The 25,309-nt window shown below is 58.5% G+C and overlaps 1 protein-coding gene across 10 annotated transcripts in view; it reads left to right on the top strand.

Moving 5' to 3' along the window:
- The window catches only part of ZMIZ1 (zinc finger MIZ-type containing 1), a 202,302-nt gene that overhangs the window by 157,889 nt on the left and 19,104 nt on the right, over positions 1-25,309 (top strand). For 7 of the 10 annotated variants that reach the window (XM_032595210.1, XM_030335186.2, XM_030335184.1 and 4 more), the window contains 5 exons: positions 8,598-8,742; positions 19,275-19,389; positions 20,386-20,603; positions 21,307-21,505; positions 22,422-22,712. In XM_032595210.1, coding sequence (XP_032451101.1) covers positions 8,598-8,742; positions 19,275-19,389; positions 20,386-20,603; positions 21,307-21,505; positions 22,422-22,712 — 968 coding nt within the window. Of the gene's footprint in view, positions 1-8,445; positions 8,466-8,597; positions 8,743-19,274; positions 19,390-20,385; positions 20,604-21,306; positions 21,506-22,421; positions 22,713-25,309 lie in introns of those variants that run through there. The other 3 variants (XM_030335188.2, XM_030335190.2, XM_030335192.1) reach the window with 2 other exon arrangements.

Here is a 25,309-nt window from a genome sequence, read left to right as displayed (position 1 = left end):
GGCGCTCTCGGGGAAGGAAACTGCCCAAACTGGCCACCTGCACCGCGTGGCCCGAGAGCAGGGCTGGAAGTGAGCAGCTTCTGGACTCAGATATGTGGGGGGCCTATCGTCTCACCCGCTTCAGAGAGTCTGGCAGGGAAGACGGGCATAGCTGGGTACTAGGGGACAGCGCTGCCTTCCCAGGGAGCACCCAGCATGAAAGAGGTGCTACAAGCTCGGGCCCGTGGTATATAAGCATTTTTGTGACGCTCTTACAGATGAGTGAAAGAAACTGTGTTTTATTTGAGCAACAGCATGTAGATCGGGACACAGGGCACCCTCTCTATCCTTAAAGGAGCCACGTGCTCAGTAACAACACAAACGGTTCATTTGCCTATAGTCCTTTGTATATGCCTGGCACTGTACTAGCATTTGATGTACATTAGCTGGTTTAATCCTCCCGACAGCTTAGGGGATAGGTAATATTTACTATCCCCATTTTACTAAAGGGAAGACCAAAGCACAGAGAGGCTAAGTAGCTCACCCCAGGTCACGCAGCTGCCAAGTGGCTGAGCTGGGATTTGAACCCGAGCTGGCTGGCTCCAGCGTGTGTTCTCCACTACTCTGCCTTCTGGAGGCAGGAGGTAGTCAGCGTTCTACAGCAAAGACTTGCCATTTCTTACGTGTGGTTTAGAGCTTGGGCCCTTCCTTCATCCTGGGACTCCTCACACCAGGCCTGTGAACAGAGGTTCCTCTTCTTGACTTCCCACTTTATAGATGACAGGGAGAGACCAGTCCCCGCTTGACATCCTCTCCTCCTGGCCCCTCACTACTCCTTTTCCCTGCTCGGCTCTGGAGAGTGGGATCCTGGTCTCCGGACACAGGCAGAAGTCCCCGTGGTCTCTTACTCCCAAGCTTCCCTGGGCAGTGGTCCCAAGGCCCCATGGGTGGGGGAAGAAAGGAAGGTCAGAAGCTGGGAAGGCATGGCCTGGAGGCTGGAGGGGGAAAGAGCATGGCCAGGGAGCCCTGGGCGAGGTGCTCCGGGATCCCCTGTGAGATGGCCACTGTCCACATGAACAGCAGTGTCAACCCAAGAGCAGAGAGAACCCAGGGCGGCAGCCAGCCTCCCAAGGGATAGGAACTGAGGTTGTTTCTGTAATCTGCTTACCTTTCCTACTCCATTTTGGCGTGGCCTGCCAGTGGGTGTGCGTGTCACAAAACAGGTGTCAATTGACTCAGTTACAGGTGTTATTTGATGACAGCGCCAATCTCTAGACCCGTCCGGATAGGATTCCTTTCGGGGCTGATGTTCCTGAGGCCAGGTCCCAGCCCCTGGGGAATGGGGAGCTGCTGACAGGTTTAAAAGCCACAGGGTGGCCCCCGATTATCTGGCTCTCGGATGCAGCAAGTGCAGTCTGTCCGTCCCTCCCGCCTTGCCTGTATTAGGTTATCAGCTGCGATTCTCTTCAGTGCATTGGTTGTGTTGGTGCATAGCCTGTGCCAAGGGCCGTGCTGGGTGTCAGGGTTGCAGAAGCGAACCCCTCGGCTCCCATCATGGCCCGTGGGTTGCTGTGACAACACAAAAGCGCACCTTCCCCCGGATAGCCCGGCTCTCTGACTCATTTCCGCATCCATTGAACATCTCCCATCCCTACCAAGCAGCGTACAGCCTCCGGGGACACAGACTGGAGAGAGGTGATCAGAATACATTTGTGGAAAAATTCCTCTGGCTGCCTTGCATAGTGTGGGTTGGCAGGAGGCAGGTTTGGAGACGGAGATAAATGATGGGCCGGGCTTGTCGTAATTCAGGGGCGAAGGGACAAGGCCTGCAGAAGGTGATTGCAAGAGGCAAGAAGCAAAGGGGACACACTGCAGAGATGATCAGGCTGCACTGGTCTCTGTGGGGGGCAGAGGCGGGGATGTCTCCCTGAGGTGGCTTGAGGTGCTCCCGGGGAATTTGGGTGGATCGGGGAACAGGACCTCAGATGCGGGGTGGGGAGCTGGGAGGAGCCCAGCGTGGAGGCCCATACTTGCTCCCAACTCACCAGGAAGGGCCCTCCAGCTGCCCAGGCCAGACTTTCCCGCTCCTGCTCCCACTTCAGAGGGTCCTGATGGCACGGTCCTGATGGCAGTGAGCTGATGGCACGGAAACATTTGAGAGTGGGTCCTTAATATTCCCCGTTGAGCAGTGAACTCCACTGGCGTGCTCCCAAGGGATCTTTGTGCCTCGCCCTGCAAGAATCTTCCTCACCCCCTTCCCCAGGGGGTGGCCACAGCCTCCTGGGCACCTCTGAGTCCTGCCCCAAGCCTGGGTGTCAGAAGCCCCTCCTTTCTCCCTTCTTCCCTCTCCTCCTCCCTCCCCCCTTCTGTCTCTCTCTCTCTCTGTTCCTCTGTCTCTCTCAAACATACACACACACACACACACATACACACCCAGAGTTCCTCTGTTCTCCAGCAGCCTTTTAGTCGCTAAGATGCTCTTTGATACTTAATATGCCTTTGTTTCATTTTGCATGTAGCTTCCCCAGGCTGCAGTGCATTTGATAATTGTCTGGCTTGGCCCTTACATCCAGGTCTCTATACCTTCCCCCTGACGCCCCCCCTCCCCATCCATGGCTGCTCCCATCCCTTCCCAGTCTGCACACCTTCCCCAGAATGAGCAGCCCAGGCCTCTCACTGTCTGAACGTCCCCTGCTCGCCTCCATAAAGAACAAATGCCTTGTTTCCTGTGGCCACTTGGCTGCCTCTGGTGCCTGGCTGCTTTTCAAGCTGGAGTGCAGCCTGGCAAGGGACAGGCAACCCTTCTCCTGTGCCCGGGTGAGCTCGATCACCCCTTTGATGCTCTAACTCCCCGACCCCAGCCTCTGCCTCTCCTCCACCCGCACCGGCTCATTGTCTCCTGGTTCCTGGGCTTGTCTGGAGAATGCAGCTTCACCCACACCCCCCTCCCCACACCTGGAACCCAGGCAATTCCCAAATCCTGCCGCGCAACCTCTTCCCACCCCCACCCCGCCATCTCTCTGGTGAGACCAGCCCGTCCCACTAGTCCATCTGGCCAGCCCCTCCTGCGTGTCCCCTCTGCCAGCAGCCTCAGGGACAGAGACATTCAGGTCCTGTCACTGCCCCCAAGGAGGACACATCTGAGACAAGCCAGGACTAACATGCCCTGGGCGCCACTCCCGACCTGCCCTCACTTTTGTATCTGGTTTCCTTTTGCTTGTCCCTCAAGCACCCTGTGGTGGCTGCAGGGTTCCGGAATAGCCAGGAAGATCTTGGGGAGCAAATGTCGGCCATTTTCCCACCCTACCCTCCTAGATGTGCATCCTGTGTCCTGCTGATGCTCAGACCTGGAGTTCATTTCCGTTTCTCTTTCAGAAGAGTGCATGCTGCTTTAGCCATAGCATCTTCTGGCACAGGGGTCCCTAGACACATCTACCGCATCCCAGTAATAGAAGGTGCCCCCCATTGTCATGCACACCAATATTTATGCCCCACTAGGAAGGAAGTCCTACCACTAATCACAGCACAATATGACATCGACTGTAAGACACATGCTGTGGCAGATGGCCCTAGTTTAGGTCCATAGCAGGTCTGGAGTGGGAATCCGGTGTCCCTGTGGCTCCCTGGGTAAGTTGCGGAGAGACGAGTGCAGGCAGTGGGACCGAGAACTCAGCTGTCATGTCCTCCTCTGGCTGGAGTCCCCTCTCCTGTCCACTGACCCTCAGGGCTGCTGCTTCCCCTGTGGTGTGGCCATCAGGAACTTGGCTGCTGAAGACTAGGGCTTAAGATAGGGCCAGGTGAGGTGTCCGAGTCTGGGTGTTGGGTTGCTCTGGACCCCAAGGAACCCCTCAGATGGCTGCTGTTGGGCTAGGGGTCCCGTGGTGGATCCCAGGGAAGCCCAAATTCCTCCCTTTCAGGGCTAAAGGCACCTTTCCAGTGGCTGAAGCAAAGGCAGAGCCGCCTCTAAAGGAGGACTTGATTTTTGCATCCTGTGTCTCCGGCGGAGCAGGGCACATGATATTGTCTTCACTTTGCCCCTTGGCACCCACCTCAGCGGCTCAGGAGGGAGGCAGGAGGAAGGGGCCACTCCACAGAGCCTGCAGCCAGCTGGGCATCATCTGCTCCAGGGCCTGGGACTTACAGATGCCCTGCAGCCACCCCAGCCCCTGTGCACTTCTGGAACCGCATTCTTCTTTGGTTCATTTGACTGTTGTATGGCCCCAAGTGGCCGGAGACACCGAGGCCCCCATCCTGTTGGTCACTCATCTACCAGTGGGTCAGTGATGCCCGTTGTCGTCGTCGCAAACACGTGGATAGTACCTACTAGGGCCTGATGGTAACTCAGCTCATCCTTACAACTACCCTATGAGGTGGGGAGTAGAATACCATCACCCCATTTTAGAGATGGGAAAACTGAGGCACAGGAAGATTAGGCAACTTGCTCGAGGTGTCACGTAGGTGGTAGAGACTGAGCTGGGATCAGGTTTCATGGACTGGTTCCAAAGTCAGTGCCTCACCAGCTCCCCCAGGGCTATGTGGTGGGTGTGGGATGCAGGGGGCTGCTGTTCTGGGACTACTGTGGGTTACAGGGTTCCTTTGTTCCCTTGCCCACCCTCCCTCCCTTTCTGGCTTCTGCTCGGACAGCCCTGTAGTTGGTTGGCAATGCTAATCGTAGCTCACATCCATTCTCTGAGGCAGGCAGCCCCCGTTAAGCCCATTTCACAGATCGGGAAACTGGGTCTCCAAGCCACGAAGCAGCCTGTGTGAAATCTCACGGTGGCAGGACATGAGCCAAGTACTGTCACCTGTGGGACTACAGGGCCAGGGCACCTAGCCCCCACTTCCCGTGGCCTGCCTACCATTGTCCCTGCCCTCTCTTGGGGCAGTGGGGGCACTGGTGCCCATTGGGGCTGCCTTGACACCTCCTGGAGGGGGCTGGGATGGCCTCCTCCCATTCGCAAGGCGCTTTCCTGCCAGTGGGAACAGGGAGCATCTGCAGACCCTCACCTGCTCTCCAGAGACCACACACGGTGCCTTCTGGGCCTCCATGCTTATTACACCAGACACTGTTTTCAGCATTTTGTAGGGGTTAGTGTCATTTACATGTCACAACAGCCCTCCAAGGAGTGAGCATTGCCATTAATGCCTACTTAACAGGTAAAGAAACTGAGGCCCAGAGAGCTCGTATGATTTGCCCAAGGTCATGTAGCTCTAAGGGGTGGAACCCAGACTGTCCGGGTGAGTGGTCCTCCCAGGACCGGCCAGAGGGCTGGCCGCGGTGGCTGTCTACACAGTAGGAGGGGCCCCTGAGATGTGGAAGGCTGGTATCCCCTCCCGAAACCCTTCCCATTGCGGGCACCCTCATGCACTCTGCACCACACCTTCCGGTCCCTCCCACCCCATCCGGGGACTCTTCGTGCCTGGCATCCCTCCCGAGTCCCAGAGCCTGTGCTCAGTGGTCCCTTTTCCTTTCCCACCACAGAGAGTGCCCAGAGCAGAGACACAGGGCCAGAGAGACGCGCAGGCGGGGCTGGCCCATCAGAGCACACGCACTCAGCTCGGCCCAGATGCACGCACACGGGCAGTGCACATCCAAACACACCCCACCCTGCTGGGCTGTCTCTCTGTCCCTGTGTGATCCCCTACCTGCCTCTGTCCGTCAGTCCTCCAGGGTTTCTGACGGTGCCCAGACTCCCTCTTTGGCTGCACATTCCCACACGTCGTCATGAACCGGCATTTGCCCCAGAACAGCTTGCGTTGGCTTGCACCATGAGAGAGCACGCACTGTGCCCGTGCAGCCGCCACCATGCGTCTGCCAGTGTGGCCTCTGTGCTCACCGGCTGCTCGGGCCGAGGGGGTGAAGGGTGCTGCCTCCCTCGCTCCCTGCCCTTTGCCTCCTGATTGTAGGAACGTGGCTGTCCTGGCATCTGTGTGATACCGTGACTGCCTAATGCACATGTCACATCTGCTCACAGCGTTCCAGACTCTTCACAGCCAGGCTCTGCTATGCCACCGGCTCCCTTTTATTCCCGTAACGGAAAACCACTCCACAAGACAAGGGCTGTCCTTGAGCAAGCAGGGGGGTGGCCCGTGACATTGCAGGAGAGCTCCTGCGTGGCGTGGTGCCCCCCGGGAAGGGTGAGGGCTGGGAGGCGCGGCCACGGGCAGCGGGCAGCACCATCTGTGGCCATCCTTTGTGCTGGCAGCCGAGCAGTCCCTCCGTCGCTGCGATCCGGCAGGCCTCGTGCTTGGCGTGCAAATGAGTTTCCAGATGCCCAGTGCCCGCCCCCTCCCCCCCACCACACACACACACAAGAAGCAGTAACTAGGGGCTTAGGAGAAGAATGGAGCAATCTGGAAATTCATTTCTGTTTGTTCCAACCTCTCTGAATAGGCTGCCTACCCCTCCAGCTGCGGCAGATGTGTGCTGAATGCCCGCTTTAGGGGCGCTTTGCCCTGGTTCTGGGCAGACACACGCCAGGGTAGGGGCCTCCCTGTGCAGGTGGTGGCAAGATGAGCCTCACAAAGAGGGCCAGGACATATCTCTTAAGACCTAGCTGCCCCCCCCCCAGCAGCCCCTCCTGGAGGCAGAAACAGGTGCTCTCCTGGCCGAGGGCACAGGCTGCTTTTCAGCCCACACTTTCCTCCTTGACCGGATGTCTTCGGGCCCTGCACCAGCAGAGCAGACAAACCCAGCAAGCCGGGAGGGCCCGTCACCACCCCGCCCCGTTCCCTGCAAGAACCGCTGCCCTTCTCTTGTCCTTGAGCCCCCAGCAGGTCCCTGGTAACCGGTGGACCTTGCTCCCGGGCAGCCTCAGCAGGACGGCATGGGCAGGGTTCTCCGGCTGGTCCTAGTGGCTGGCCCCTGGCCCCTGCCCACCTGGGGAGGAGCGGGAAAGAACCCCTAGCCCCCCACTACTGATCAAGCTTACGCGGGCCACGAGAAGGGGCAGAGTGTGACATGACTTCAGGGGGTCCCTGGCCCTGCCTTTCGGGTTTTCGGGCTAATGGGGCTCTCTCCCCAGGGTCTGGGCAGTTTGAAGCGACAGCCCTGTGCAGCCCCTCCAGGCAGGGCTTTGTGCCTCAAGGTTTCCCGCCCCCAGTGCCACTTGAACGGGGCAACGGGCATGATTTGCACGTGGCCTGAGGGGTTCCTCACGGAACTGGCGGGGCTGGAGACCACAGCCACTTGGTGTCTGCCTCCTGAAGGGTTTCATCCGCTCCCCCACATTTTGGTTCAGGCTTGGGCTTCCCCACTGGGGTGTGGGGCAGGGGACACACCATCTGTGCCTCTGCCCGTCTAGGCGTGGTTACTGTGAGCGAGGGACTTCACCCACCTGAGCTCAGTCTGCTCATCAGTAGAATGGGGATAACAGCTGGCATTCTGGATCATGCAGGGCAAATTTGAACAGAAGGGCACGGAAGCATGTTGTACAGCATCTAGATGGGAGAGCCTGGAAATGAGGGAGCGGGCTCTGCACCCAGCCAAGTGGCTGAGCTGAGCCGTCCTGGTTCCGAAGGCTGACTACTTCCGTAGCCATCAGACAGACCAGTCCGGCTGAAGTACTCATGGCAGGAGGGGGCCAGGGTGTGGTCACCTTTTTTTGCTCCCACGCAATCGTCTCAGCAGTTTTCCCGTCTACCCCTCACCACAGCCCTGGGAGGAAGGCAGGGCAGGAGTCGTTATCCCTCTTCCTCTGCAAGCAAACGGAGGCCCAGAGAGGGTCTCCGAACTCCGTGGGTTCACACGGCAAGGGGGTGACAGCCCGGCCTTCTGGACTCCCTCGTGCTCTTTGGAAGGCCTGGCCAGACAGACTGAGCCTAAGCTGCTTTTGGCCCCTGGTGGTTACCTCAGGCCGGTGGAAGATGATTCCCCAGCACCCCGTTAACTTCAGCTGCTTTTCTCTCGGTGTTTAATGTCTCTAAGCCTGGGCGTGGAGGGTCCTCCTGTGCTTCTGCCCTTGCTGCCCCCTCACACGCTCTAGCTTAGCCCCCACCCGTGGGCCGCCCTCTGCCCTGGAAATCCTTCCTTCTCCAAAGCGTGGGTGCCCAGCACACAGGGGCCAGCCGCTGGGCTGACTGGAAGGATGGGCACTTCTGCGGGGAGTTCTTCCGGGGAGGACCCTGCAGGCACTCCTGGGATCCTCACTAGGCTCCAGGAAGGCTCTGGATGCCTTGTGAAGTTTGTCCCGCCTGGGAGAAGCCATGTCGGGCTGCTTGTCCAGAGGCTTCGCTGAGAAGTCTGGGGGTGGGCCGGCAGGCCCTTCCTAAGCTCGCCCCACACAGGGTCTGTGCCTGGCTTCCTCCCTTGCTTCGGGGGTGTGACCCCTGACATCCCCTCCGTCATGTCCGGTCTCTCCTCTTTGCCGCCTCTGGGCTTGTCCTTCTCAAAGTGGTAGCCATTGAAATGCGCCCCCCTCTGCTGCCCTCCTCCGGCATCAGGAGCCTTTTAGCCCTTCCTTCGGAGTGTTAGTCCCGCTGTACAGGTGAGGAGGCTTAGTGGCTCTCCCAGTGTCACACGAAGGTGGGAGCACCCAGTGTGGGCCTGCGACGGGGGTGTGGGCGTGGCAGGAGGAGGTGGCCGCAGGGCCCGCTGACCATCCTGTCCTTCCTTGTAGCCCTGCTGTCCTCCTGGTGCGAGGAGCTCGGCCGCCTGCTGCTTCTCCGACATCAGAAGAGCCGCCAGAGCGACGCCCCCGGGAAACTCCCCATGCAGCCTCCCCTCAACTCCATGAGCTCCATGAAACCCACTCTGTCGCACAGGTGAGTGGGCACGTGCCTCCAGGGGTGGGCGCTGGGCAGCCAGCCCTCAGGCCCCGACGTGCCCTTGGAAGAGCCCCTCAGGTGGCAGGACTGGGGTGGGGGCCTCTGAGCAGCCGTGAGGATATTCCCTGTTTTCTCAAATGCCGCTGTTCTTTAAATCCGTGTGGGTGAGCGCCGTTTCTCCAGGGTGACAACGGAGGCTGCAAGCGCTGGTCTTACCCAGCCTGACTGCTTTGTCCCTTCAGTGGAGGGCCGTCTCTTCTTGAGGTTCTAGACTCTGGGCTGAAAGGTAACCATCCTGAGCCCAGGGTCTTCCCCCTTTTCCTGAGCGAGGTGTTGGGCAAACCCGGAGACACCCAGGGCCCAGAAGGGGCTCGAGAACGTCACAGAGCTGATGGTCCCACCGGCAGATGGATGGGGCCAGAGCCAGTCCAGGCCGACCACGCAGGAACCGAGTGAGGCTGGGCTGTTAGCACAGGGGTGGGGCCACCAGAAGCGCAGGGACACAGGTGGGAACGGCGTGGCGGAGGCCATCAGGCACTGAGGAACTGGCCGGTCCGCCCTGCACCGGCCTCAAAAGGAGCGTGGGCTCAGGCCCAGCAAGTTCTGTGGCTAAGTATTCCGCAGGTCCCTTGCTGAGCTGGGCACGCTCTCGCCCAGTGCTCTACCGGCTGAGCGACAGACCCGCCATGCTGTCTGTCTGCTTTTCCTCTGCGGGTCCTTCCAACGAGCGCATTTCGGGGTGAGGTGCATTTGCAGTCAGAGCTAGGCTCCCGTTCGTGACCCAGCCCGACCGAGGCACCCGCGGCCCAGAGCACCCCGCAGGAGACCTGGCTCACACCGTTGAGGTGCTGCCACAGACGCAGGCACTGGCCACACTCCACAAATTGAATTGGAGACTGTTGATTCTCAGAGCCACAGGGGAGCTCCTTAGGTCCAGCACTCTGCCCAGACAGGATGGCCCCAACACATGGTTCCCTGCCTCTGCCAGAAGCACTTTATAGGATGGCAAGCCCGTCACCACTGCCTCACCGCACCCTCAGCCCGACCTGTGACCACTCAGACTCAGGACAGCCCCCCTTCTGTGCGTGTTTCCTGGTGGGTGGTACCGTGTTGGCATTTGGGCCAGGGCATTTTTTCATGGTGCGGGACTTTGCAGGGCATTTAATATCGCGGTCCCTGCCCACTCGGTTCTTCTACTGCCCCCTCTCCCGCCCCCATGGTGCTAAAGTACCTTCACACAGTCTTGGGGGTGAGGGTATCACCTGTGGCTAAGAAGCACCGCTCTAGAGAGACAAAACCCACCTTTGGCCGCCTTCCTCCCCTCACCCTGGCTCAGCGAAAAGCCACAGGTCTTGTCCGTCTGAGCGGCTGCCAGCCGCTGTGCACTAGCTGGGGCTGAATGCAGCCTAAACTACCCAGCTCGCATTTACCCTTCTTTCAGTCTGTTCCCACTCTGCCCCGCCAGACTCATCCTGCCTCTTGTTGCCTCACACGTCCTGTCCTTCCAGCCTGTCCCCCTCCAATTGGGCCAGGGCCCTGCAGCCCCGCTTAGAGGCCTGCCTCAGACCTGCTTGGCCATGACCCTTCAGGCCACGGGGCGCCATGGATCTGGACCCCGGCCAGGCCTTTGCCAGGCTGTTGCTGAGCTGAGCTGCCGGCATGAGAATGTCCCGTCCTGGAGTTCACCAGATGAGGGATGTCTGTGCGCCAGGGGCTACATCTCGCTAGTTGGGGAAGTAAGACCAGTGAGGCAACTTGGGAACTGCCAGATCCAGGCAGGGTTAGGGTTCGGTGACAGGTCGGCCTGGCCTTGGGGTTCCAAAGGAGGAAAATGGCTGTCAGGAGGCTGCCCAGACGACATGGGCCTTGGTCTTCAAGGGTTTGATCTGAGAGCTGGGCAGGTGCCTTCTAGGAGTTTGAACTGGCTTTCCCTCAGTGGGCCGAAGAGCCACTGGCTGGTACCCAGTGCCCTGCCACCTGTACCACCACTGGTTCAGCTCTCTGTATGTGCTCAGGAATGACAGAGAATGCAAAACAGCAGCCTCTCAGAGATGGGAGAGCCCTGTGCCCTGGAAGGTTTCACGGAGAAGTGATGGATGACCAGCTGCTTCCGTGGAATGTGGCCTCCTTAACATAGCACATTCTGGACGACACCTCCCACCCTGAACGTCAGCACTAGAAGGGAAAGTGGGCCCAGAGCAGGACAGTGACTTGCCCATGAACACACCGCATTGAACCACACACAGTGCTCTGCCCTTCCCTCTGCTGCTGGCCGTTCAAGATCAGTGAGGTGCTGTCTGGTTGTTCACCCAACCCTGATCCAGACCTTGCCCTATTCCCCATTCTGTAGCAGGGCAGCTAAGACCAGAAAGAAGTGTCATCAGTTGAACAAGGACCGGTCCACATCCCTGCAGACGCAGGGCTGAGGCCGAGATCACATTGTGAGCCAGTGATTTGAGTCTGGTTGGTCTCTACTCGTAGCTTCATGAATTTCCTGGGAAATTCCCATGAGGGGCATCACCTTTTAAGTCCTCATGTAATTTCCCAAACCAGAAGGAAAGAAAGTTGAAGAGAAAGTCAAGTATTTTCACAGAAAGGAAACTTTTCTGGCCACCCTCCTCCACAAGTGTATTGAGTGACGTGGGGACAGAAGCCCTTCTTGCCTTATAATTAAGGAGACCCTAACCCAGGTGAGCCTGAGGACCCTGTGATGTCCAGGATTTGGTGTTTGAGATGTGTGGCTGTTTGAAAACTCAGGGGTCCTTGTCTGTAGGCTCTGAGGACAAGTAAATAAAAGGGTGAGGGAGGCTTGGAAGCCTGAAGCCCCAGGCTCTCTCTGGGGAACTGTGTGACTGTCGCATGGTCACAGCCATTTACATTTTTGTTTTAATGTTTGTTTATTTTTGACGTGGGAGAGGGGCAGAGAGAGAAGGAGACACAGAACCCAAAGCAGGCTCCAGGCTCCGAGCTGTCAGCACAGAGCCTGACGTAGAACTCAGACCCACAAACCGTGAGATCATGACCTGAGCTGAAGTCAGACGCTTGACCGACTGAGCCAGCCAGGCGCCCCGTCGTGGACATTTAGAGGAAAGGTTACATGGAGGTTGGTGCCACAGCACCAGGCTGGGAGTTGGGGCCCGTGACCCCTCGAGCCGATAGGCACACGGTGGCACTCGTTGCCACGCAGGCCCCAGGCATCAGAAAGGGCCAGCCGACGGCAGCCCTGTGGCAGTTGCTGAGGGTGACAGTGTCAGGAGGAATGTCGACTGCCCGCACGTTTGGGGAGGGCTTTGTGGTCTGTGGAGCAGTCAATGGGCCGTCTTAGAGTCTGGTCCTGATGAGCGAGCTGTAGGTAGGTGTGTGCTCTCCACTTTACAGGGATGTGCAGAGCTTCGGGCGGGAGAAGGAGGGCCGGGAAAGGCCAGCCCAGGGCGGCACGGGGCCTCGGGCCCACGGTCCTGCAGCTGGACCCCTTCACAGTCCCCGCAGCGGCCCGGACTTGTTGCCGGCAGACGTTTCTGCCTTCTTCTTGCTCATGAGTGGTTAAAAAAGCCATTTGTGATTAGCACATTGTCCATATGCAAATCAGTGCTGCAAAAGTAATTAAAAGCCTAATACGTCTTGTTTACACTCTTCGTTTAATTACAGCCAGAGCCCACTAGAGCTGGGGAACACTCCGGAATCAAGGGGTGCTGCCCTTCCAGGAGAAGGGTTTGCGGCCCCCCCAGAAGAGAGGTGCCTGGGTGCGGCCCCGGTGCTCCCCTCGGTGCGGCAGGTTGGGGCACAGGCCCTGAGCCAGGCTGAGGGAGGCGAGCTGCTGCCCTGGTGTCTTCCAGCTGGGGAACTTTGGGCAGCTCTGTAACCTCTCTGTGCCTCAGTTTCCTCATCTGTAGCACTAGAATAACAGCAGTGCAAGACTTGGAACGTGCTTGCCGCCGGGCCTGGCACACAAGATGTCCCACGGGCCAGTCATTATTCCCCCAGCCCTCCGCTTGGTGCCAGAAGACTCTGGCGCTCTCACTCTTGTCAGCTGACGAAGAAGGGGTCATTCAGAGCTGACCCCTGGTGTTCTCCTTTCCTTGGTCACATCACACTACCTTCACCGCCTTCATTGTTAGCTGCTTTTGTGTAGCCGTACCCAAAGCTTAGAGGGTAACAGGCCCTTCTTGCCCCCAGAAAATTAAAAAAAGACAGAGAAAGCGAGGAAGAAAGCAAGGAAAGAAAGAAAGAAACAAACAAACAAACAAAGAAAGAAAGAAAGAGAAAGAGAGAGAGAGAAAGAAAAAGAAAGAAAGAAAGAAAGAAAGAAAGAAAGAGAAAGAAAGAAAGAAAGAGAAAGAAGAAAGAAAAAAGAAAAAGAAAAAGAAAGAAATGAAAGGGGGATTGAAGGACCCATAAATCCTGCTCCATCGGTTCCAGATTGCTAAGATACAGGATCTTTTCCTTTCCTCCTTCCTATTGATAAAATTTAAAACCCTGTAATATGCAGTTAGCGACGCATTTCCCTCTATGTTTCACCGCAGGGAGGAAAGGAAGCGGCCCGAGTCGTTGTGATGATAGAGAGCAGTGTTAATGGTCCCCCTAAATTAAAGAGGGTGGGAGCTTCAGCTCCTCACTGGCTTGGTGTTTCATTAATGGTAACTCTACAGCCTTGCATGGAGACGGGACCAATATAGCCAGATCAGGGAAATTAATTAGGGTCTGACAATACCCTTAATAGGAATTCGTTATTTCTCCCAAATAAAGTGGCTGTTAGAAATGCAAGGGAAGAAATAACTCAGCCCTGCCCTCCTCTTCCCTCCATGAATGTCTGTGTAGACACTGCCACAGGAGGTACCCGGGAGCCAGGAATCATCACTCCCTCTTGCTGGGCTTTACTCATTTTCTCACATTTAGCAAACATCAGTCAGTGCCCATGGAGCTGCCAAACAGACATGTAAATCGTCTACTATAACTGCAGCGTGAAAAGCTCTTTCATGTGACAAAAAGAGCTGAGGGAATAGAGGAAAACGTCCTTGCTTCTGCTTAAGAGAATCACAAAAGGGAGTCTCCAGGCTGGGCTTTGAAGTATAGGTAGGAGTTCACTAGAAACAGGAAGGCAGAGGGACACTGAAGCAAAGCCCCAGAGGCTCAGAAAACGAACAGGAATGATGATAACACTCCCTCTCATCGATAGCATTTCTGCAGAACTTCTAAGCACTATCATTGTATCAGCAAGTAAACATGGGTGCCTACCTACGTGCAGTCAGGCTGGAGAAACAGAGAGGAGAGCGTATGTACAATTTAGCAGGGACTCTGTGCCAGGCACTGTGCCGAACTTGTATTCGTATGTTTCATCTTAGGAGAGCGTTCGTCCCATTTTACAGATGAGGAAGTTGAGCTGACTTAAGTTCAAGTTGATACAAATTGTCGGTGGCAGAACCCAGGTTTGACCCTATAAAGAGTCTAGGTTTAGAGCCCAGAAACTTAGACTCTGTACCACAGGGCCTCCCTCTGCCATTTGAGTATTAGCCTCAGAAATGTTTGGTTGGAGTCCCTGAATATCTGCCAGGATACTTGGTGCGGGCCAAAGCTAATGATTTGATGGATAGAGTGTTTTTTCCTGGGTCACTGTTTGGGTTTTCTCTGCAGCCTGTCTCTCAGACCAAACTTTACAGGCCCTCTGTCCCTTCATGCTGGGCAGCTTCCCTGAGAACCCTCAGGAAGCTGTGCCCCTTGGAATTCTCAGGGACCGCGAGATGTCCCTCATAGCGTGTGCTGCGCTCACGTTATCACCATCTTCCAGCAGGGAGGCGCCATCTTCCCCGATCCTTAGCTCCCCGAGACAGTGGGGCGTGGTCAGACCCATCTGGCAGTCTTGCCCTTGACAAACTCTGGGACCCTGTGAGCCTCAGCTCCTAAGAGATGCATCTGTCGAGCCCACGTTAAAGGGAATGTGTTCTCGGGTGAAAGCCCCTTCACACAGTTCCTTGCTTCTAGAAGCCACGCGATAAATCGTAACAACGACAGCAACAGCCAGCAGTTTTAGGTGCCTGCGTTATGCCAGATGTGGCCATTGTGCCTTAGACGTGTGAGCTCGTGTAATCCTCATGACAGCCTTCTGAGAGAAGTACTAGTATCCCCATTTTACAGACGAGGACACTGAGGCATAAAGAGAGTAAGGAGCTGCTTCATTAGCCCTTCTCTGTCCCTCTCCCCAGAGGGCAGGACCTCTCACTTCCTGGGTGCCAGTGCCCGTGGGGTCACAAACGCACTGTGAGTGGTCAGCAATCGAAATTAAGGAATGGACGCCGTTTTCCCTTCTCAGGCATCCCTCTGAGGAGAGTGTGGAGAGGTGGGCTTTCTCTCTGGTTAGCAAAGGCTTTCTGAGCCCTGTAGGTTTGAAGACATCATGCCAGGCACAGGTAGCCTAACTCAGGACTCCTGGGGCAGAAGGAAAAAGGCAGGAGGGCTCTCATTTGGGCCCCCCACTCGGGCCCTAGGAATGCGAAGAACAAGTAGAGCTCAGGCCAGCGGATGTGGCAAGGGCTTCCTGAAAGAGGTGGCCTTTGGAAGAGGAGCCTGGGAAGGACGAGTGGCATTTTTTTCAGGGTGAGGATACAGCATCCCAGACCGGGAAGAGGCACAGAGATGGGAAAGCGCCTGTCCCCGTATTAGGGAGCTTTTAGCAGGCAGAGCCCTGCTGAGATTCCAAGTGGCTTCTGGGACTGCTGTCTCTCTGGGTGGATTGGATTCTTAGGGCAGTTTTGGCTGGGCTAGACTGCAGCTGGGGGGAGCTGTGGCATGAAACCAGGCCGTGCTGGATTGAGGGCGCACAGAAGGAGGCAGGATTCCTAACAGTGGGATTCTCTTAGCTCCAGGGGCCCTGGCCTCCCTTTGAATTGCAACCAGGTATGGGTAAGAGGAGAGAGTGGTTCCCGACCTGGGCTGAACTTATCTGCAGGTTAAATAGTATTTGCCGGAGGAAGGAAGAGTCTCAGAACTACACAGCCCTACACAGGCCTTCTAGGCCTCTTCTTCATCACCCTGGGCCCCCTCCCACACTGGAAGGGCCCAGGAACCTGGCTTGTCCTTGCTCCTTGGGCACAGGGAGCCGGAGCCGGGCAGCCCCCCTGGCGGTGGTGTCTGAGTCCGGGCAGAGGCGTCGGCAGGGCTGACTGCCATGGGCCTGTGGGGGCGAGAGCCTTCACTGCGACAGCAGGAGCCGTCTCCCCAGGAGATGAGTCACAGCCGTGTTGGTGCGGCTGCCACTTCTGCTTCTGCAGCAGGTGCGAGTGGGGGCGAGCAAGTCCCCGAGACCGCCCCTCCATGCGTGTGCCTGTCTCTTCCCCCGCGTGTGCACAGCAGCATGTCAGCGGGGCTCATGTGCACACACACATACGTGTCCCCCTCTGCACGCGTGCGCTCCTGGTATGTGCCTGGGTTCTGGGGTGAACCTTGCAGCCGGGCGGTGGGATGCCCAGTTTGGGAACGATGGTTCCAGTCGCTTCTCACCGGCTTTGGGGTGGAGGGGACGAAACAGGAAGGAGCTGGTTTCCGCCCACAAGGCCCACCCACGGAGCTGCAGGGCAGTTGGGAGCCTGTTTGTGGGCCTGTGCAGTATCCTGGTGAGCCGGGGCCTCCCCACCCGAGGCGGTGAGACAGCAGCTGCCGGCTCCCCGCCCAGGCTTCAGGCGGGGCCCTGCCGGGCTACAGGGGCTCCCAGAGGGCTTTGCTTCCCGAGCCTGCCGAGTGCGTGCTCAAAGGACACGAACCTCGGGCAGAATGGGCCATCAGCCTGGAGGGTTGATGGCAGCTTGTGGGGCAGGCGGACTGGGGAGAGAAGACAGACTCACCCTTGTGTTCTGTTAAGCTGATGGGAGTCCCGTGTTCAATCCTGCACACCTAGAATGAGCCTCACAGGACAGCTGGTGTCTAGGGGTCTCCTCTCCGTTGTTTAAAACTGTCGCCTGCAGGGCCTCCCTTCGAGACTGTGGTGTGCCAGGCCCGCGACCAGATGGTACCCCAGCCCTCTGTGACTTGTGCCAGAGAGGTGGGTCTAGCCCAACTGTGCTAACGAGCAGGCTCGTTGCTTACTTGCCTGTGCTGCTGCGCCCCCCCCCCCCCCCCGAGCTCTCTGGGCACCCAGGTCCCCATCGGCCATCCCAGATGCAGAGTTTGAGGTGTCTGTCACCTTTGGCCTATGCATCCCGGCCTCACCCCCCATCATCAAACATGATGCAGACACGATGCTCCCGGCAGGAGCAGGGAGAAGGCAGGAGGGCTGGTTCCCGAGGACATTTCCTCCCCTTCAGGTTCTTGGCCCGCTGTTTGCCCCTGGAAATCACGAGTAATGCTCCAGCCTGTGTCCCTTTCTAGTTGAGAAAGCCTTTTTGTCTGCGTTCGTCTCTCTGAGCCACATCAGACTGACACGACCGAGGCCTGTGTTGCTCAATCTTCCTTGACTGAGACCCAGAGTAAAAGCACGTATTAACGGCTGTGACCCAGGACGCACTCATACGTGTATATAAAATCAAGATGTTAAGTTCAGGGAATAATATGTATTCTGACCACGTGTTCATGCTTAACTACTTTCTGTTTTATTCCCTCTTTTTTCCCCTCATGCTGGTTTGATGTCTTGAGCCGCTCGGGTTTCATGACCTACAGCTTAAAAACTCTTGAGAGGAGAGTGGGGGAGTACCATTCTTAGGCCCATTTTACAAAGGAGGGGACTGAGTGCAGACAGGCGGGAGGAGCTTGTCCCCTGAGCCAGGGAGGGACAGGACTTGTATCCAGGGTACCCCGCCCCCCCAAAAAAAAGCCAGGAGAGGAGGAAAAGGGAGCGGTAGGATTTCTCTGAGACCAGGAGGTCGGGGCAGGCCACTCCAGTGAGGTGATTTCTGAGCAGAGATAGGAAGGAAGCCAGGGGCTGGCCGGGCAAGAGGGTGTGAGGCCGGGGAAGAGCAAGCCTGGGCAGACGGTGCCGTGGTCCTGCCCTCCAGTCCGACCGCCCCCGAAGGGCCCCGCGTGCCTTGACTGTGTTGACTGCCGAGGGCTCGGCCTGGCAAGAAACAGGCGTGAGACTCAGACCCCCAGCTCCTCTCTGGCTGCTTGTCATGCAGGACTGCGGCTCCTTCCTATAAGTCCTGACCTCTGGGCTGGCTCCCAGCACCCCCAGGGCCTGCTAAGCTGGGGTAGAAGCTCTCCAGGAGTGAGTGAGAGCTTTTGCCTCCTGCCGACTTCCTGTGACGAAGGCACGAGCCCAGCAGAGGCACGAGGCGCTTTCTACCACGCCACCCTCCTCCAGGCCTCCTTCCCCCATCCTGGTACCCAGCAGCGCTGCCCGGCAGGCCTCACTGCTGCCCGTCGGGGTGCTGTGCGGGGCCACTAAAGCAGATGTGGGTGCTCTGTTTCTCTGCGCCTTCTGGGGCCGTGTCTGGGATGTTCTCCTGGTGAGAGGTGCCAGAGTCCAAGCGGAACAGGCTCCAGAGGAGAGACAGCTCCGGCTCAGCACTCATAAAGGCTGGGCCTCGGGCATGTTCTCGATGCTGTAACTCCAACAGCCCTCTCCCTCTCCCTGGAGTCACTCTTTGCAGCAACTAACAGGAAGCCATTATTGAGCACTTACTGTGTATAGGGCAGGGTGTTGGGCCTAAGGTTAAGTCCTTGCTTCTGGTGTTTAGGGGCTTCCCGGGAGATGTCACCAAACACAGTGGGTACTTCTGGGCCTAGCGACGAGACTGGGGAGACGTGGGTACGCCTGCTCCAGGAGAGCTGGGAGCCAAGCTGGGAGGCAGGATATGCTGATGAGCTGACAGGGTAAATCGCTCTGAAGTGTGTGAGTTTGGACTTTGCCTTGTAAACACTGAGAGCCAAGGAAGGTCTTTGATCACGCAGAGTGTCTTGGGGGTTGGAGGGAGATTAGCTTGGCAGGGATGTGCAGGAGAGACTGGGGTTGGGAGCAGGGGAGGAAGCATGGCAGGCAGGCCTGTACCTGTGATGCAGAGTCAGGAAGGAGACTGACGTAAGGAAACTCCTGCCAAAGTCCAGATCCGCAGGGCTGTGTGGCCAACCTGCTCTGAAGGGTCGGGAGGAAGGGGGAAGAGGTGAAATTCAAGACTGGGGCCCTTCCGGCCTTTTCTGAGAAGGGACCGGGAAGTTCCAAGGGGAAGCGGGTGTGGGGGAACCAGAGCTTTCTGGAGGGACCACTTCATGTCAGAGCGTGGTTGGAGGAGGAGCTCAGGTTGGGCCTGCGGCTCTCTCTTCTTCCTCGCAGCGCGGCCTGTGGACTTCGGTGGCCTAAGGTGAGACAGACAGCCATGGGGGTGTCCCCAGCGATGCGGGGAGAGGTGGTTGCTTGGCATGGTCCGTCACCGTGCGATGTCACCTGTTCGGCGTCGGACAGCCTGTCAGGGCTGAGGGTTCTAGAGCTGGCTGAGACGGGGGTCACCTGGGCTGGGCTGGGCTGGGAGCTGCGGAGCGTGGTGGAGTGGCGGGGCCCTCCTGTGTACGCAGCCCCTGAGAGAACCCCCCTCTGTCTCCCTCTGCAGTGATGGGTCGTTCCCCTATGACTCTGTCCCTTGGCAGCAGAACACCAACCAGCCTCCCGGCTCCCTCTCCGTGGTCACCACGGTTTGGGGAGTGACCAACACATCCCAGAGCCAGGTAAGAGCCTTTCCTGCCCCCAGCCCCGGCCCCTCCCAGGCAGGACCATCCCCTGAGCCCCGGGGCCTTTGGGTCCCCGTCCCGTGCCAGCCCTCCTGGCTCTCCCGGGCTCTGCCTGGCTGGAAAGACCGGCTCTCAGGGCACACTCAGCTGTGGGCACGCCTCTACCCTCCACACCTGCCTCAGGAAGGTGGCAGCTGGCCCCTACACACCGTCCCCGGTCTGGGGCCCTTCCTGGGGAATGAGTCTCATCTGACGGAGAGCCAGTTCTTCCCCAGCCCACGTTTACTTTGGTTGGATAAATGGGAGAACTTCCTGGCTGTTACTGGCCTCAGGGCCCCAGTGTCTGGGGTCTTTGACACTGGGTAACCTGTGTTAGATTTTAGCAAAATGGTGAGCTTTCAGCTTGTGACAAACCCCTCCCCACACGCCTGGCCAAACCTGCCTCCTGCTCTCGCCCCTTCCTCTTTCCTCCACTCCTTCCTCTCCCGCCTGCCCAGCCTCTGCCATGGCCATGCGGAAGGCTCCGGGCTGTTTGCCGCCTGGGAGGGCACCACTGGGCCTCCCTGCAGTCTCGGGGCACAGGGGTCCCTCGGCCAGCATCCCGCCACCCTCCGGAGCTGGCAGATGGGCTCTCTTCGCCCTCACGGAGCAGCATCCCAAGGCCTCTGTGTGGCCCGACCCTCCGGGCATCCAGGACCCTTGGCAGGGGGAGGGCTGAGAAGTCCAGTGCCTTCCACCTGGCACCAGGGGCAGGACCAGCCCTGCCTCACTCGATCACAGGCTGAGGCTCTCCTCTTCTGTGCTGCCTGCTTCCGGGCTGCATTACCCCTTCGAAGCATTCATATGCTCTGGGAACAATTCATGCCTCCACTTTTCTCCTCCTTTCTCTCTGTTCTCCCCCTTTCACCATCGCAACCCCCCCCCCCATGTCTCCTTCTTCCTCCCCATGCCGCCTGGGGTACCGCTTGAGTGACAACCACTCTCTGCCCACAGGTCCTCGGGAACCCTATGGCCAATGCCAACAACCCCATGAATCCAGGCGGCAACCCTATGGCATCGGGCATGACCACCAGCAACCCCGGCCTCAACTCCCCCCAGTTTGCTGGGCAGCAGCAACAGTTCTCGGCCAAGGCCGGGCCCGCTCAGCCCTACATCCAGCAGAGCATGTACGGCCGGCCCAACTACCCCGGCAGCGGAGGCTTCGGGGCCAGGTGAGCAGTCTTCCACCCAGGAGGAAGATTCCAGTTTAAATGCCAGCACCGTGCTTCCTGGCACATCATTCCCCATTTTGAGGCTGATCTGTGGGTCAGACACTACAGCAGCTGCCGTCAGGCCCGTGGTGATGGGACCGTGTGCTCGGGCCTCAGAGTGGCCCTTGTGCCTGGTGTCTGTATATGCTGGGACCCACGGAGAGGGCGGCCCCAGCAGCGGGGGCAGAGCTGCTCCACGCAGGTCAGGCAGGTCACCTCCCTGCCGGTTGTGGAGGCAGAGATGCATAAGGTCAAGAATCACCAGGGTCAAGAGGAAGGGAGGAAGGGGCACAGAACCCCAGGAAGATGCTGCAAGGATGTGGGGGCGGGCAGAGGCAGCCCATTCCTCCTCGGCAGTCCCGTACTGTCCAAGACCACCTCTCGGGCTTCACCCCTCTCCACGGCCCTCTAGCGGCCGCGAGAGTCCGCGCCGCCCAGCACCCGACACGGGCGGCTTGCTGGTCACCAAGTGACACGAAGGGGGCTGCCAGCCCACAGGAGGCCCCGCGCCCCTTTGGGTTCTGAGTCTAAACACCTCCGCTGTCTCTGAGCTGGGGGCGGGAGGGCTGGGAATGATCCCTCTTCTCCCTCCCAGCCCAGGGCTTACCGCGGTTCATCTGTAGATTCAGGAGGTATCTAAGTCTTCCCTTCTTCTCGCTTGCAGCTACCCCGGGGGTCCTAACGCCCCCGCAGGCATGGGCATCCCTCCGCACACCAGGCCGCCCGCTGACTTCACTCAGCCGGCGGCTGCTGCCGCGGCAGCTGCAGTGGCGGCGGCGGCGGCCACAGCCACGGCCACGGCCACGGCCACTGTGGCAGCCTTGCAGGAGACGCAGAACAAGGATATAAACCAGTACGGACCGGTAAGGGCCCCGCCAGTCCCAGTCGAGCCTCGGCCCACTCAGCAAGGCAGGCAGCCCCGGGGAGTCAGGCCTGGGGTGTCAGTGCCCTGGGTTCTGGGAAAGCTGATGGGGTCGGGGTGTGTTTGGGCTTTCTTGGAGGCACGTGGAAAGGTGTGTGTCAGGACGTGGGTGTGGCGGGGGAGGGGGAGTTTGTGTTTGTTCCGCGTGGGTTTGTGGCTCGTGCGTGTCTGAGAATGGGGAAGGAGGTTCCTCAGTGCCCTCTGGGCTGCTGCTCGCCAAAGAGTGGACTCCATGTCTAAAATGTCTTGTCACCAGTCTGTCCCCGTGGTGGCCTCTGAAGACCATATACTCCTTGTCATCCCATCTGGGGGTTGAGCCCTGGTCCCAGTTCTGCTCCCCTGACCTTCAGGACGGGTGGCATGTGAGGCGAGGGGGTTCCCCGCAGGAGTGCAGGACAGGGGACAGGAGGTGGGGACCGTAGGATGGGCACAGCTGGGACTGCCTCAGACTGCCGATGGAGGGTGTGCCTCCATTGGCCAAGGGCGGGGCCAGGGCTTCCAGGAAAGGGGCTCCTGCCTCCATCCTCATCCCCCCCCCCCCATCCTTCCACGCCCCTCCCCACCTCTGCACCTTCTTCCCGTTCCCTGCCTGCCTCCCTGGAAATGCTGCCTGCTCTCTGGAGTGACTGCGCCCCCACCCCATAACACCCTTGGGCTGCATCTTTCCCGTGTGGCCTGCAGAGGGCAGCGGTGAGCCCAGGAGGCCAGAGATTCCCTTGGGGCCTGGTCACCAGCTGCAGCCACACAGGAAAGTGCCCCCCAACCCAGAGCCTCCCACCTCCCCCACCCTTCCCTCCCTGCACTTTCAATGCATGTGGCATTTTATTCTTTTTTTTTTTCTTCTTCTCCCGTTGAAGGTCTGTTCCTCTTTCCAGATGGGTCCCACCCAGGCGTATAACAGCCAATTCATGAACCAGCCCGGGCCGCGGGGGCCTGCCTCCATGGGGGGCAGCATGAACCCCGCAAGCATGGCGGCTGGCATGACACCCTCGGGGATGAGCGGCCCTCCCATGGGGATGAACCAGCCCCGGCCGCCCGGCATCAGCCCCTTTGGCACCCATGGGCAGCGGATGCCCCAGCAGACCTACCCGGGGCCCCGGCCCCAGTCCCTGCCTATTCAAAGCATAAAGAGGCCATACCCGGGAGAGGTGAGTGTGACAGCAGGCAGGTGGCGTTCATGGTGGGAGCTGGGGGCGGGGAGGGGGAGGGGGGAAACCTGGGGCTTGAAAACACAGGGACTGTGGGCAGTACTTTGGAAAGGGTACGAACTGACCTGGACAAAACCTGGACCAAAAGGCCAAGCCTAAGGACTGAGGAATCGGGCTCCAGGCTTTAAGACCAGCTCTGCCATTTCCCAGCTGGAAGTCCTTGATCAAGCTGTGTCCCTTCTTGAGTCTTGGTTTTTCACCTATAAAAGATGGTGACGGTCCAGCCCACCTCCTGGGGCTGCTTGGAAGATTTGAATGAGGGGCTGTACCCAGGGCGCTTGGCCCCAGGCGGGTACGGACAGCTGCAGCTGCCGACTGGCTACTGGGTGACTTGAGTAAGGAGCGAAACCTCCTCGAGTCCACATTCCTCACATCCGCATGAGGGCTTCTCACTTCCAAGAGCAAGAGAGGAGACAAAACCCTGTACATATCTAATGCCTGTGCATGTCGGAGAAGTGATTGGAAGGCAGACAGCCTGCTTCTTAGGGCTCTTCTCCATCAACTGTCAGCTGCTCTTTCGGGAGGAACATTGCCTAATTGGCTGCCCAGCCAGCTCGGCCAAGGGGGCGGTGAAGATTTAGGGAAGTAAAACCCACACCTGTCCTCTGGGAACCGAGACCTCAGCAGGAAAGAGAAGGTCTAAGCAAGAACCCATAAGGCAGTGATGCACGGTGGGGTGTATGGAATTCAGCTTGAGGTCAGAGAAGGAGGACTTCCTGGAGGGGGTGTCATAGGGCCTTCCGTGAGCAACAGGAAAAGAAGTTGGCAGCAAGTGACCTATCTGGGTAAGGATTTAGCTCAGGAGCAAAAGACACAGGGCCCCTAGAATCCTAGCCCAGCGCCCACGCTCCTCAGGGAGCCTGCCTCGATTCCTTACCTAGGCGAGGCTCCCTGCTGAGCAATTTCCCGGCAACTGTCTGCTTGCTGCCTGTTCTCAGACCCGCTTCCCCCTGCTTGTCTCAGAACTGTGGCCTTCAGCTCAGGCTTGCAAGTGGGTTTAGAGTCCAACCTTAAGTTCCTCAAAGGTCTCTGTGATTCCCTCAGTATTCACCCTGGCTCGGGCTTGGCCATGGTTGGAGGCGTCCTGAATCCAGTTAAGGGAGAGGTCAGGGACCTCCTCAAACACCCAGACACTCCTGGGTGGACACGGGTGCAGGGAGGTACCAGCCAGAGAAGGACCGTGGCTGTCAAGGCCCTGGCTGTCCTTGTGCTGGGGGCTCAAGCCGCTGGCGTCTGTCTCCCACATACAGCCCCCCACATGAGCTCTGGGCCCTCTCTCGCCCCTTCTGTGCTCACACTCCCAGTGTCCCTGCTGGCTGGGCTAGAGATGCATGTGCAGACCCAGACTCAGCGCTGCGGGCCCCCAAGGAGGTGATGGCAGGAAAGGAGATCGGGAAAGGAATTCCCAGTCGTTGCTCTGACATCCGTCTGTGCCTGCCCCTGTGCTGCGCTGCCCAGGGCCCACCAGAGGCCTTCATTTATGTTTACTAAATCATCCTCTTCGTAGAATGCTGATGCTCCCCTGCTACAAAACGCCCTGGCTCCGGGCTGTGACGCCGGGTAGTCACGTGGCCTGACGCTGCCTGGGAAGGCAGGCCTTCCCTCGCAGCGGCGTGCTTCTAGAACCTTTGAGCTGTTGGCACGTTGGGCCGGGAGCAGGTGCCAGACTGCCCCGTGCCACACAGGACTCCTCCTCTGCAGTCTGGTGGGAAGGCCCCAGCCCCCACCTGCATTCCTCCTCTGGTGACGTGACAGGAACCCCACTGTCACACAGAGCGGCCACCGTATCGCAGCAGCGTGAGTGGCAGATTCCCTGACTGGCGTGGACACCTCCCTCCTCCGCCGCTTACCTTCAGATCCTGCTTTCATTTGTTGAGCGAGGATTTATGGAGGGCCCACTGTCTACCAGATTCCGGGACACAGCTGGGACCTCTGAGCCTGGAGGCAAGAGAGACAGTTACTAAACCAGGAGCTTCAACAGACAAGGGAGAGGGAACCAGCGACTCCACAGGACGTGATGACCTGGAGTGTCTGGGCGGCAGGTGGCCCCTGAGGGTCACTTAATCTTACAGAGGGGGAAGGCAGCTACGAGGTGGACATAGCGTGTCATGTGTCACGTTGTAGATCTCCGAGGACAGTGGTCCTGCCCCTCCCTGGAGCTGTCTTCTCTCTCAGTCGCCTGTCTTGAGAAGGGTTGTCTGGAACCTCCACAAGGCGGCTTCTCCCCACCCCTGCAACATGGCCCAGAACGGAGTGGCTGTGCGTTCTCTTCAGTGCGGGCTCTGGGGACGGTGCCTCCCAGATTCAGCCTCAGATTGCAGGGGTCGAGGGAGTCCCCTCTCTGGAAGCACATCCTGTTGTCTGCCTTGCCCCGTCACGTACCAAGTACTAGGAGAGGCACAAAGGGGGCTTTGGAATAGGGCCCCCTCACAATGGCAGGAATGAGAGGCTCTGAAAGTGCCCTCGGTTCGGGGAGCAGGGTACTTGGAGAAGACATCTTCACGGTGAGGGGGCCTCCAGCCGCACAGCCAGAACCT

The sequence above is a fragment of the Lynx canadensis genome, chromosome D2 (genome assembly GCF_007474595.2).
Source record: "Lynx canadensis isolate LIC74 chromosome D2, mLynCan4.pri.v2, whole genome shotgun sequence".
NCBI classification, from domain to species: domain Eukaryota; kingdom Metazoa; phylum Chordata; class Mammalia; order Carnivora; family Felidae; genus Lynx; species Lynx canadensis.
Note: the sequence above shows the minus strand (reverse complement) of the source record. Positions and strands in the feature narration are given on the sequence as shown.